The sequence below is a fragment of the Auxenochlorella protothecoides genome (genome assembly GCF_000733215.1).
Source record: "Auxenochlorella protothecoides strain 0710 unplaced genomic scaffold scaffold90, whole genome shotgun sequence".
NCBI lineage: Eukaryota > Viridiplantae > Chlorophyta > Trebouxiophyceae > Chlorellales > Chlorellaceae > Auxenochlorella > Auxenochlorella protothecoides.
The window spans coordinates 228241-241319 of record NW_011934476.1 but is presented as its reverse complement, the minus strand read 5'-3'; the positions used below and the strand labels follow the sequence as shown (position 1 = coordinate 241319).

The 13079-nt window shown below is 59.5% G+C and overlaps 4 protein-coding genes across 4 annotated transcripts; 2 read left to right on the top strand and 2 right to left on the bottom strand.

The window, feature by feature from the left end:
• Positions 1-358: 358 nt before the first annotated feature.
• Positions 359-5202, top strand: F751_6551 (Protein-ribulosamine 3-kinase, chloroplastic; the record flags this gene model as incomplete). Its single annotated transcript, XM_011403779.1, has 8 exons — positions 359-469; positions 700-1140; positions 2944-3063; positions 3577-3879; positions 4448-4567; positions 4748-4798; positions 4918-4985; positions 5100-5202. 8 exons carry the CDS (start codon positions 359-361, stop codon positions 5200-5202), a joined length of 1317 nt encoding a protein of 438 aa, XP_011402081.1.
• A 1547-nt stretch (positions 5203-6749) lies between these two features.
• F751_6549 (Pre-mRNA-splicing factor 38A) lies at positions 6750-9327 on the top strand (the record flags this gene model as incomplete). The annotated part of the gene is made up of 7 exons (XM_011403777.1): positions 6750-6803; positions 6941-7054; positions 7149-7287; positions 7507-7637; positions 7797-7940; positions 8232-8348; positions 9235-9327. 7 exons carry the CDS (start codon positions 6750-6752, stop codon positions 9325-9327), a joined length of 792 nt encoding a protein of 263 aa, XP_011402079.1.
• Positions 8618-8809, bottom strand: F751_6550 (hypothetical protein; the record flags this gene model as incomplete). Its single annotated transcript, XM_011403778.1, has 1 exon — positions 8618-8809. One exon carries the CDS (start codon positions 8807-8809, stop codon positions 8618-8620), a length of 192 nt encoding a protein of 63 aa, XP_011402080.1.
• Positions 9328-9936: 609 nt separating the features above from the next.
• On the bottom strand, positions 9937-11974 carry F751_6548 (Aquaporin-1; the record flags this gene model as incomplete). The annotated part of the gene is made up of 5 exons (XM_011403776.1): positions 9937-10062; positions 10385-10980; positions 11201-11264; positions 11422-11521; positions 11838-11974. 5 exons carry the CDS (start codon positions 11972-11974, stop codon positions 9937-9939), a joined length of 1023 nt encoding a protein of 340 aa, XP_011402078.1.
• Positions 11975-13079: the final 1105 nt, after the last annotated feature.

Below are 13079 nucleotides of genomic sequence, written 5' to 3'. Positions count from 1 at the left end.
CAGGGCGCCAAATATTTTGTCAAGACCAGTGGTAGCAATGCAGCGGAAATGTTTCAGGGCGAGGCCTTGGGTCTCCAGGCTATGTATGGTGAGTTATGAATGTATGACATGTGCCTTGCAATGGGATGGTGAAATTTTGTCGGAAGCGGTATGCTGAGACACATGCTTTAGGGACGATGCAAGATGCATGGCAATGAGGCTCCTGGGTCTGACATATTGTGTGCAGCTCTGTACAGGGGCACATCACCCCTCGTGGGAATCATGTTGCCCGACGCAAACCCTCTCATCCCCAATGCCTGCAGCCACGAAAACTCTGCGTGTCCCTGCCGTCCATCACTGGGGTGATGGACCAGAGGCAATGGGCAGCTTTATCATCATGGAATTCATCGAAAGGGCTGGGCCTGTGGATCAGGGACAGCTGGGTGTCAATCTGGCCGCCATGCACGAAGCCACCCCCGTGGTGAGGCGGGTGAGGGGCTCTTGCTGGGGGAAGGTACCCGAATACGGGTGCTGGGAAGCCATGCATTGCACAGATCACATCCCTGGGACCGTCAAGGTGCCCCGGGAGCCATGTATGATTGCACACCCTATCAATGAACCTCTTGCATGATGTGACAAAACGGGATCGCTTCAGGCCGCAAGGTGACCCTGCACCTTGCAATGCGATGAGTATCCCCCCCAGGCTAATCCACTGCACAGGACGAGAAAGCCGCAGCAGGGTTCTTTGGGTTTGCGGTGGACAACAGCATAGGGGGAACCCCGCAGCGCAACACTTGGACTCAAAGTTGGCCGGAGTTCTTCAGAGAGCACCGCCTGCGGCCACAGTTGGAGGCCAGTGGCAGCGCGGAGCTGCAGCGAATGGCAGAGCCCCTGCTGGAGTCCCTGGACAGGCTCTTTGCCGGGGTCACGCCATGCCCTGCTCTCCTGCACGGCGACCTCTGGTCAGGCAACGTTGCCGGGTCCAGGGAGGGGCCCGTGGTGTTTGACCCGGCGACGTACTACGGCCATGCAGAGGCGGAGTTTGGGATGGTCTGGTGTTCGGGCTTTGGCAGGGACTTCTGGGAGGGCTACCATGCCGTCCTGCCTCGTGACCCTGGCTGGGAGGGACGACAGGAGCTCTACACGCTCTACCACAAGCTGGTGAGTGACCAGGCATGCGTGACGGGTGGGCGGTGTCCTGCTGATGGCATGGGCACTGCACTGAAAATGGGGAAGAAGAGGTGTTGAAGCCTGCATATGAGAAGGCATTTGTGGGCGGGAAGAACTGTATGTAAAAAGGGATTAGGTGGAACTCCCTGATCCTCTGATTTGGTTTCATTGATCCAGCATGCCTGGATGAGCGTGTGTCTATCAAAGGGGACATGGTGTATCAGATCATCTCGATCCTCTTCGAATGCCACAGAATCATTACAACCTCTTTGGCTCTGGCTACATGTCTGACTGCAAACAGCTCCTGAGCAGCCTTGCTCGGAGAGTGGCTGGGTGAAATAGGTGGGAGTGTCCTCTTGGGATTGCCAGCACATGGGGATGCCTTGATGAGGGCATTGAGAATGGCATGGTCCCGACATACACATGTTTCAAATGAGTTGCACCTTACATATCATGCTGGCACTGACTTTCCCCACAGATTGATAGCGATGCCCTCTCATCAGGCCGGGACTCACAACCCACCCACCTTCCTCTGGGTGCCATTGAAAGGCTGACAAGCATGCAGTTGTGACGATGAGTTCTTAACATATCCCTGGGCCCACGCAGTGCACTCCCACTCGATTTCTGACGATCTGTTGATGCATGTGTGTGAGCAAAGCGACCCACATGCACTGGCTGCATGAGAGCAGCAGCTGTGTATCACCTTAGGTATGTTGTCCACGCATGCCAGGGACAGCCTTGGGACTGCCCGTAATAAATGTTACGTCCATTGCCCAAATGCAGGTAGGCATGCGCATCAAGCATCAAAGCAACAGTAAGGACCCTGCAGGCATCATGGCTGGCAAGATCTAGCGGCGCATTTGGTGCGTGGTACGCCAATTGCGTCAAATCACAACCATCTCGCCAGGCCCGGATCAACATGATCGCGGGACCACGAATTCTTCACCCGGTGGACCATGGATCTTGAGATGTTGGCCCCGATTGATTTTAGAGGACAGAGAATGCGTTACCACGATTGTGGCTTCAATCACCCCAAGTATGGTTATCAAAGAACCCTGGGGATTGCTCCCGGACTCGAGAATTCCTGTTTCAGGCGCGCAGAGTCCCTGCGAAAGGGATCAAGCGGCCACCGTCGGAGGCGACGTCATCGGTCGCATCCTGTAAAAACAGGACGTTTCACAACTGCTATCAACAGAACGGGTGGGTAAACATGTTGTGACAATTCGCCCATCTGTTCACTGGCTTCTTTTTATCTTGCGGCGTGAAGGTGGGCGTTGCCAAAGTATACGCTCCACACCTGCCGACCCCATCACGGCAGCTCGCCTCAGGATGGCATCTAAACCCCTAAGGCGCAACCCTCGCAGCCTAACTCACTGGCGGCCCGGCCGGGCCGGTGTGTGAGGGCATGCGGTACCACTGCCTGGACGGATGCGCACTCGGGTTGCCGCGATCTTGACGTCGAGGGCTGGTGATCGCAGACAGGCTCCCGCTGACCTCGCCAACCAGCAGCCGATGAGGGTGGAGGATGCCGCTCGTAAAAAGGGCGCACCGCAGGCTGCAATGGGAGATCTGCGCACCCAGACTCCCCTGGCATTAGGATCTGATGGGGGATCTGCCCCCACCCTCTCCCCACGATCCAAGAACAACGAGGTGCGCAGAGGAAAGCAATACTTCAGCTCGTGTTGCCATCATTCAATGATTGTTGCTCTAGAAGATAGAGTCCGGGCCAGCTCGGCCTCCATGCGACGCCGGGCGTCCCCCTCGTGACAACCCCTTGGGTCCCTGCACCTCCAGGTTCAGCGCCGGTTCCGAGAACGACAAAAGAGTCGTGCAGCGGCGCTTCAAGCGCAGATGGAGGAGCTGGAAGGGGAGATGGGCGTGCTGCGGCTGGAGCGTGCGGCGCTGGCAAGGAAGGTGCGAGGCGGTTGCATACAGTGGAACCGAGACGCTTGGGGCTGGCCATGTCGGCTGAGTTCCGGGGATCTACAGGGTTGCTTTTCCATACCTGGGCTTACCTGGGCTCCAGGCTCTGCCTCAGCCCTGGCTCCGGTGTGCCCGGCCTTCGCACCGATGTTACAATCTCAAGCGCCTCATCGATGCTCAAGGATGCATATCCCCCTTTCAACCATGCCCTCACCTCCCACCCACCACGCTCACACCACGCAGAGCTTGGCCATGCACCAGATCCTCTGCATGCGCAACGCCATGGCCCAGACGTTTGCGGAGGCCCGCGGGGCCTTCCCCACCGCTCCGCCCCGGCCCCGGGCCCCCCATCCCCGACCAGCCGGTGTCCAGCCATCGGAGCACACCCCGCCCCCCGCCGGGGCCCAGCGCCCCTCTCGGCCGCCCACACTGCCTCATGAGGGGCCGTTGGCCCCGGTCCTGCCCCGCCGCAGCGCCCGGCCGGGCCCCCGCATCGACCCTGAGGCCTGCGGCCCCCGGTGCCTGGGCGTGGCGGTGCCGGCCGGCGGCTGCCTGCTGGGCGCGGACTCGCACGAGGAGCTGCTGGCCCTGCACGGAGCCTTCCAGGCGGAGCTCAAGATCCAGTACGAGCGGGCGCTGGGCGGCGGGTACCCTGAGCCGGCGCTGGCCGCGCTGGCGACGCTGGTGGACGGGTGGGCGCAGACCTTCTGGCACCTGGCGCAGACGCGGCACGAGCTGCTGATTGGTTTCATGACGGCCAGCCTGCCCGCCGACTCCCGGCATCACCAGGCCTGGCCTACTATCGCGGTGCGAGTGTGTGTGTTTGAGGGGGGGAGGTTTGGAGGAGGGCAGGGACGAGTCCCAGGGATGGCGGGAAGGTGGGTGCCGAGGCTGTGTGGTGGAGCAAGCTCCTCACTGTCCAGCGCGCAAGGCTCCGGTCGGCCAGTGGGCAGCGCTGTGGACCTGCTCTGCCCCTGTGGGTGGCCCTGTCCCTCTCAAATGTCCCTCCAGCCTGGAGAATTGCAGGCGAGGATGTTGCCCGAACTCACGGATGACGAGATGAAACAGCTGGCGCAGGCCTGGAAAAAGGTGAGTAGGTGGTGATGGAGGCCAGGGCTCCCAGGCGGGTGGCGGTTTTCTGGCAGAGGGGCTGCCATGAAATGCAGTAGATGGGGGATGGGGTCATACCGTGGGGCGGCAGTCGGTGACATGCCCAGCCATAATAGCGTTCTCTGTCTGGTACGGGCGTCTTGCCGTCTTCGAGCGCTTTGCCCCCGCCCATGGACCTGGGCCTGAGGATGCTTGTAACACGCTGGCAATCAGCGTGTAACGATGAGCCACGCCCCCGGGACACATTTCCCCCTTTGACACACAGTATGTGGAAAGGACGACTGTCGCAGCGGCGGCCATGCCTCGCTGGAGGCGGCGCATAGCGCTGCTCGCCTCCTTGGACCTGGGCACCTCCCTGCATCGCATCTCCAGGGACACGGACGAGGTAGTTGTGGAAGCCTTTTCTCGGGAGGGTGGGGCTCGAGGAGTGGGGCGTCAGCTGTCTGCTCGCGTCCTGGTCACCGCGATGCAGCACAGCATGTGCACCCTCCTGTCCCCTGCCAACCCACCCTCGCAACTCCACGCCAGCCCCAATCCCCATGCACTCCTTCCCGTCACTCCACAGCTGCTGAATCTCACGGGCAGGATGCAGCACGCCAGTGAAGAGGAGTTTTGGGTGAGGCAGAGGCCAGGCAACCCCAGATGGGTTCCCACTCGTAGCACCAACTTGAGTCCTCTCCGCCCCTGCTCTGGCATCACAGACGGACAGCCACTCTGCCACTCCCCTGCCCGCAGGCAAGCATGGAGCTCGCGGCCAGCGGGCCCTATGCGACCTTCCCAGACTCCTGGCAGGCATACATATGGTGCGTGGGGCCACAGGCGGGGGAGGTGGCGCATCGAGCCCATCCTTCGCATGCTCGCGCCTCGCCCTTTCTTTAAATCTCCAAACCCCCTTGCCCACACCTTGCCCCATGCAGCTACTGGTCTCTGCCCTTTATGCCCGACCCTGTCGCTCTGGTGTTCCATATCCTGCGCCAGGGTCAGGCCGCAGGGCGGTTGTGGGGCGCCAGGCTAGCCTGAGCGGCCTTGCATTCCCGCCACAAGAGACACTCCTCTGTTGAGGCCCTTCTTCTGAGCCACCCCCCCACTCAGCGTGGGACTGTTGCGCTGTAGAGCCTCTCACTCCTAGGTATTCCTGGGACCATGTCTGTGCCATTCTCTGTGGTCTGTTGGGGATTGCTGACGCCATGGATCATCACCCCTCTGGACCGCTGCACCTCTGTCCCAGGATATGGAGTACAGTCACTTCCCCCCTGTCCCCCAACCCACTTGAATATGATGAGATTGTATTACGATCAAAATTGTTTCCCTGTCCCCATCCCCTCATCTAATGAATGGACCCAAGGGTCTCGCCTCTGTACTCCCGTGCTCATGAATGAGCCCTCAACCTGCTCATGTTGAGGGTGGTGTGAAGTAGCATATGCAGCCTCCAGCCCTCCCCAGGACAAGACTGGGGAATCGGGGCTCTGGAAGAGGCTTGCCCTCGTTGCACAAGCATGCAGGAGGGCAGGGCGGAATCAGGCCAAGCTCTCTTCGGCCATTCGACACAGCAGAGACTCCAGCTCAGCCTCTAGTTTGGCCGACCACGTGTGGTCTTGGGAAGACAGCACCTCCCAGTAGCACTCCATGGCCTTAATCAATACTTCTGACCTGGGGGGATCGCCTGGTGTGGAGGGTGAAACCATCTGCGAGGCTGCCCCGGGGGCAATTTCGGAAGGCAGCGCGGTGTACCATCCCGATGAAAGAGGAGATCGATGCTTCACTGCCTACGAGCGGCATAGCAAGTCGCTTGCACCCCTTCAGCTCACTCTAAGCGTCGCCGAAGCTCCTCTAACAGCTTGCGCCGACCCTCTATACCCTGCCTCTGAAGCTCAGGAAGCAGAGCTCTTGCGGCCTCCTCCACATGCCTCCGCAGGGCAGGCTGCGCGCGAAGTGGAAGATGAGGTCGTGTGAGGAAACAAACTGGTGCGGTCTCATAGCATGGGGGCTGCAGCACGCACACAGTCGCCCCACCCTACATGCTTTCGCAGCTGTTGGAGCGATTCTGTTCGCAGGGCGTCGTACGTCCCCTCCTCCACGAGCCTGGCTGTAACCCCAGCTGGATTCGTGAGCGTGGGGTCTAGATCACTCATGGGTGGAGGAGGGTGTTGCCATGCAAGCTGAATGGGTCATCGACCCTGCTGTATGTCAATATCAGGGGAGGTGCCTTGCAGGAGGGAGGGCTAGAGAAATCGGGCACGAGGATTTGTATGGATGAAAGTCCTTCTAATCGCCTTTTTCCTAACCTTCAAATAATCCCATTATCAAGAGGGAGTGACGTAGTTCACGGACGTTCTTGCACGGTGCTCATGACCAGCATGCTGCGTCCCGTTCAACCCATCTGCAACCGGGCAAAACACAAAGCCGAGCATCGCGAGCAACATGTTCATCACATACATAGAAAAGGGGACATCTACTTCAGCAGCCCCTTATTTCCTGTAAGGAGCGTCTTCGCGTTCTTTGCCTCTGGGCGGCAACGTTAGTCTCTCGTAGCACAGGCAGGGCCCGGCAGGGCGTCAGTGGGTGCCATGGCGAACACCACAGATGTCATGGCGAAGTCGGTGCATGGAACCAACCCTCAGGTGAGAATGCATGTTCTGGTACCCAAGCTTCCGAGTCGGGATCGCCGTAGGGCGTTGCGTTCCGATGATGTCGTCTCCACGGCTTTCAAGGCATACCTTTGGCTCGCCTGACCCTTCCCACGCACTCCCCCGCTCAGAACATGGTGGAGTACATCATCAGGCAGAAGATCTATGACTCTGTGTATTGGAAAGCGGAATGTTTCGGCCTGACCGCAGAGCTCCTGGTCGACAAGGGAACCGTCCTGCGATATGTACGTTGTCAGGCTCAGTGATGGTTTTGAGCTCTGGAATGCTGCTGCGCCATGCAGGGTTCAAAATGCTCAAGGGTATGCACTCCCCCTGCAGGCTGGCGGGATGTACGGCGAGCCGCAGCGGCCTTCAGAGTTCCTCTGCCTCATCCTGAAGATGCTCCAGATCCAGCCCGACAAAGACATCATCGTGGAGTTTATCAAGGATGATGCCTTCAAGTACCTGCGACTCCTGGGTGAGGGAGGGAGGCCCAAGAGGCGCAGAGCCGGGTTGCTGCCATTGTAGGTGGTTTGATACTGTGAGATGGATAGCTGGAATGGGAGAGCTCTCTGCCAAGTGGCAGCTTCAGAGACTGTGTTGCCTGTGGACGCAAGGACAACATGGTGGTGTAATCTTGCATCATGCCTGCTTCCTTTGTGTGATTCATCCAGTCTTGGCCACCCCAATCCCCCAGGCGCATTCTACATGCGGCTCGTCGGCCGTCCCGTCGACGTATATCAGTATCTGGAACCCCTGTACAACGACTTCCGGAAGGTCCGGGTCCGAGAGTCCAAGGGCGCCTTTGCGCTAAGCTATGTCGACCAGGTGGGCCTCTTGGGCTGGCCTGCAGGGATATTTATAGGGCTGGATGAGTTGGAGCAGGGACGTCCTGGGCAAGGAGCTGCGCTGCAGCAGACTACTGACTTCTACCTTGAGCCGAGCCTTTCCACTTGCCATGCCATACCCATCGCACTCCCATGGCAGGTCGTCGACGACATGCTCACCCGCGACTACTGCTTCGACATCGCGCTGCCTCGTCTTCCGGCTCGCAAGGTCCTAGAGGAGGCGGGGCAGCTGCAGCCCCGGGTCTCGGTGCTGGACGAGGAGTTTGATGAGCAGGCCCTGGCGGTGAGCCATGGGGATAGGCAGAGAGTGGGGGAAGGGGCGCGCGGGCGCGAGCGGAGTGTGGAGGGATGGGAAACCAAAATGAGTACAGCTACAGATTGCCACTGCTTTCAACCACGCTATCATATGCAAGTAGGAGGGCAGGTCCTGCCTTGAGTGCAAGCAATGCGCATACCAGCAATCATTGAAGTCCTCGTTGCCTGGTCTGCCACAGTCAAACCCAGCAGTCATCCCTGATGCACATTGTTGGGCTAGAGTAGCTTCAGATGCTCCCTTGCTGGTCCAACGTTGCAGGAGGAGCAGGCGGAGGCGGCAGCCGCTGCCACGTCTGCCGCAGCTGCACTGAAGCTGCAGGAAAGCGCGGCTTTAGAGACCGCCACGCCCACAGAGCCTGCCGCGCCCGCAGATGCGGTCAGAGCACGGGATGGCGAGGCTTCCATCGGCCCGGCCGCTGGTGGAGAGCAGCGGCGCGATCGTCCGCGGGACCCTAGCCCTTGGCGGCTTAGCAAGAAAGAAAGGAAGGCCGATAGGGAGAGGAGGAGGAGCCGGACGCGCAGCCCCAGCCGCGATAGGCGCAGGCGGGACGACCACAGTCCCAGCAGGGAGGGACGGGGAGGGCCCTGGGGAGCCCGCGAGGCTCGGGGGAGGAGTAGGTCCCCTCGCAGCAGGCACAGCGTGGATCAGGGGCGACGAGAGCGGCGTGGGAGGGACAGTCGATCACGCTCCCCAACACCCCGGAGTCGTAGCAGGTGAGGATGCTGACGTCGTGGAGGGCGAGGCTGGATTGGTGAAGAAATTGATGAGAAGCAGGAGCCCTCATCGCGAGGATGCCTGCCATGCCCTGATGCCATGCTCAGGCCTGCTCTCCGCATCACCAGGGACAGGCACAGGGAGCGTCATAGGAGGGAGCGCAGGAGCCCCGACCCCAGAGACACCAGGTATGGGGATGGTGGAGTCGGGTGCCGTGCGCATGCCTGGCGATGTGACCCTCTCGCCACACTCTTTGCCCAGCCCGCCGGTCCTGATGGGCCACTGATCCTCCAGCCACATCGGTGTCACTGATGAAGCTGGCCCCCAATTCGCAGGGAGTGGGAGCGTAGGGAGGAGAGGAGGAGAAGGGATCGAAGAAGGGACAGCCCAAGTCCACCACACCATGTGAAGAAGGTATGGATTGAGGTGTGGGGGGGCAGAGTTTTGCGTTATATGCTCAAGGTTCGTGTTGCTGGGTGCTCAACGCCATTCTGTCGCAGCTCCAAGCTTGCACAGGAACGCAGCCACACCCCCACCCCCTCATCAGTCACGTGGCGGTGCTGAGGCAGCAGGATTGGATGCAGAGGTCGCCGAGGCCAATGCCCTGAGGGCCAGCCTGGGCTTGAAGCCACTGGCGTAGATGCTGCGAGCCTAGACTTCAGTCTATACCTGCTCCTTTGGTCACCTTGAGGAAGGCTGGCAGGGCATGCCTGCCCATCAGCCGCACCGGCCAGGCAGGCCTTGCTACCGTTGCAGAGATTACGTATACCGTTCCTTTCGACTTCTGCGTCCCACATCAGCCTAATTCTGCCATCCTCACTCCTGACTTTCTGCTGAATGTGATGTTGAGAGAGAAAGACAACACCGGCGGGAAAGACATGCAGCAATGGAATCTACTCTGTAGAGGGTCAAAGCACGCTGCAGGAGCTTCTAGAAGAGCAAATTTCGACCGAGCTCATATGTCGGCTCGCACATCCACCAAGACAACGGATCAGACAGGGAGAGAAAGCAGGTAGTAGGTCGGTCAAGCGCCCTTCATGCACCCAGTAACATTGGTGCTCAAGCCCACAGCCCGATGTCTTCCCCGGCACTTGCAAAGGCGGCGGCCCTCACTGCCCCTCCAAAAAGGCCAGGGAGGGCATGTGCCTGCACTTCAACGGGCGCCAGTACACTCAACGAAAGAAATTTCGTCTGGATGTGTGAGCGTTGGTCTCAGGGGGTGATGGGTGGGGAGAGGCTCTCGGGTTTCTCACACGCTGGCCTCCGTGGGCCGCCGCTGCGTCAGCTCCGGGTTCTGTGGGGTGAAGGGGCCCAAGAGGGGGTCGCTGAGGGCTGGGCTGGCCTGGCGGTGCCAAGACCCATCCCCCCCTCCCGACTGTCAGCAGGGTGTCAGACACCATGGGGACGGACAAGAAGGGAAAGGGAGATTGGGAAGTGGGGCAGGGGCCGCGGGCAGGGCGTGTGCGCTGAGGTCTGACAAAAGTGATGCACAGGCAGAGCACAGGCAGGCAGAGAGGGCGATGGGGCGCTTGGTGACCTATCATACAGGGCTAAGTGGGGGTCCTTCCCCTTCAGGACTGTTTCTTGAGATGGGCCAGGGTTTTGACCCCCCCCGGCCCACTCCGGCAAGAATCATCCCCCCATCGTACACCTCCCCCCCCATCCCAAGAACCAGCTCAGAAGACAACCCTGCTGACCTTGTCGTATGTAGGGTTGCTGGCCAGTGGCGCCTGGCCGATGTGGGAGGGCAGAGCGGCGGAGGGGGCCTCGTTCAGGGGGTCGCCCGTCACACGGCCCGTGTCCCAGTCGGAGCGGAAGAAGAGGTGGAAGGGGACGGTGAGGATGGCGCCCGCAAAGGGCCCCACCACGAAGAGCCAGGAGTTGCCAGCCCAGGTGCCCGACACGATGGCAGGGCCCAACCAGCGCGCAGGGTTGATGCAGCAGCCATCGATGGGCAGCAGCACGGCGTGGGCGCAGAAGACGGCGAAGCCGATGGCCAGGGGCGCATTGTTGGACACGGTGGACTTCTTGTTCTTGGCCGTCTCCAGCACCACCAGGACCAGGGTGAAGGTCATGATGATCTCGCCGCAGATGGCGTTGCCGGTGCTGACCCCGGGGGCGGTGGCGTTGGTGCCAAGCACCGAGTTCCGACCGTTGGGCAGCATGGCGCGGATGAAGGCGGCCCCCAGGATGGCGCCTACGAACTGGGAGATCGCGTTCAGGATGCCCTGGGCCACGGACAGGGCGCCGGAGAGCACCAGGCCCAGGGTCACGGCAGGGTTCAGCTGCCCGCCTGGGAAGAGAGGAGGCAGGGGGGCAGGGGAGGGGGGGCATGGCATGAGGCACAACCAGGCATGGGCAGGCTAGAGGACTTGGGGAGGGGGAAAAGGAACTGAAAGGGGGGAAGAGATCTGGGGAAGAAAACGGGGTGGGGATGCAGTGGCATCCCGGCTCACATGTCCAGTACTCAGCAGCACGAAAGAACTGGTTTCCAGGCCAGCTCCACTCCCTACCTGACAGGTGGCTGGTGGCATAGGCCAGCACGGTGATGGCAAGACCAAAGGCCAGAGCAGTAGTCTGTGGTTCGCATAAATGGCAGGGGCAGGGGCAGGTAAGGGTCCGGTCTGTGAGAGCTGCCCACCGACGATCTCATCGACCTGGGTGCTGGAATCCTCCGGAATGCCCGCCTCCTTCGTCATGGCTACCCCATCACACCCGGAACCATCGAACGCACCACTCCCCAATTGCCGTTGGTCAGAATGGAGTCGGTGAGGAGAGTTATATCCTGCACAACATTTCCGCTGGATCGGTCGGCACCTCCCAGGGTGAAGCCGCTGCCAGGGGGGGAGGATCAAGGGGATGGGAGGGGGGTAAGATTCCGACACTTTCGACGCCGCGTTGGGAGGGGCCGACGGAGGGCGAACACACCTGAACCCTAATGCCTGCCCCCTCCATCGCCGCATGCAAGGGTCTCATGCAGGCGGGGCTGGCACGATGATGTACCACAGGCGGCAGCGCAGCCCGTGCATCGCCTGACGGTACTGATGGAAGCTGGAGAATCACAGACAAGCACGTCGCCACAACTTCATTATAGGGCCTAGGAAGTCTTGTTCCCCACGTACGGCGGCCCAAACAACTTCATGTACTCACTTTGGTCCTTGGGTGGCGGAGAAGGTGGACGCCGTCCCGCATCCGATAAATACGAAGAGCGTCGTGGCAACCAGCTCGGCGATGGCAGCCTTCAGGCTCACGCCCTTCAGGACCGCCTTGTGATGTTCTGAGACCATCTTATATCACTTCTAAATATATATATATACTCAAGAAGTTTGTTTTGCCATAGACACTAACATCTCAGCCTATGGCGGATTATGAGTGTGTCACGATGGCTGCTTCTGCACGTCCCTTCGACCCCGGCCTGTGAGACATGCTGTAGGGTTTCTTCACACCCCTGCTCTTGGCTTCCGCTTCCCCACCGGTCACCTGAACAGCTCACCCCTTAAGACTCCAATATAGACCCAACCCCTCATTGAAAAAGGGGCGATATGTCTCACAAGCGTGTCCAAGGGGCGATATTGACGGCACGGATGTTGGACAAGCCCAGTGAACAGCACAGCGAAAACCTCTGCAAGATCCAAGCCACAACAGAACCCACAAAATGGTATTCTCTCATAATTCTCTAAGAGGTGAAGATGTAGGTAATCTGAAACTGTGTGCGTAGGTTTCTCAATTAGACTCCAGCGTGCGCAGCCGCAATACAATACTCTCAGATTTGTCTGTGGCTTGAATTTGTATTCCTGAGAATGGGTATGCCTGAATTACCCTCAGGTCGCAGTGTCATGCTATAAATGGTGGCGAAAGCTCCTGGCAAGATCAGTTATATTGGGAAGTCTCTGAGAAGCTGGGAGAAACGCGTTCTTCCCATGTCAAATTGCCTGGAAGCCAGTGAGATGCCGGATTCTTGATGTACACCAAATTATTTATTCAGCGCTCATCACGAGCTGGCAGTGAGTACATCCTGCAACTTCCTGATCGCTGATCAAGCCGTCGTACAAACCATCTTGGTGCACTATGCCCTTGCCGAACGACACGTCGAGTTCTGCTCGGCTTCCCTATGCAAATCATCGCACATCCGCTCAAAGTCGAGAAAGGCCATCTAGCTGATCTCGAGTATGCTGAGCATGGGCTCCCGGCAATGGCAAAAGAGCAGGACCCGCAATGCAACCATCGTGGTTTCTAAGGCTAGGAGACGAATTTGTTGGGATACCAATTCGTCTCATTTGGCCGTGTTGCTTGAGAAGCATTGCATCATTTCTTGTTTTGGCAGAAATGGCATGGCTCACAGGATGTTCCCAGGCAAACCCCAGCAGCTTCTGCTAGAACTCATCAGATGAG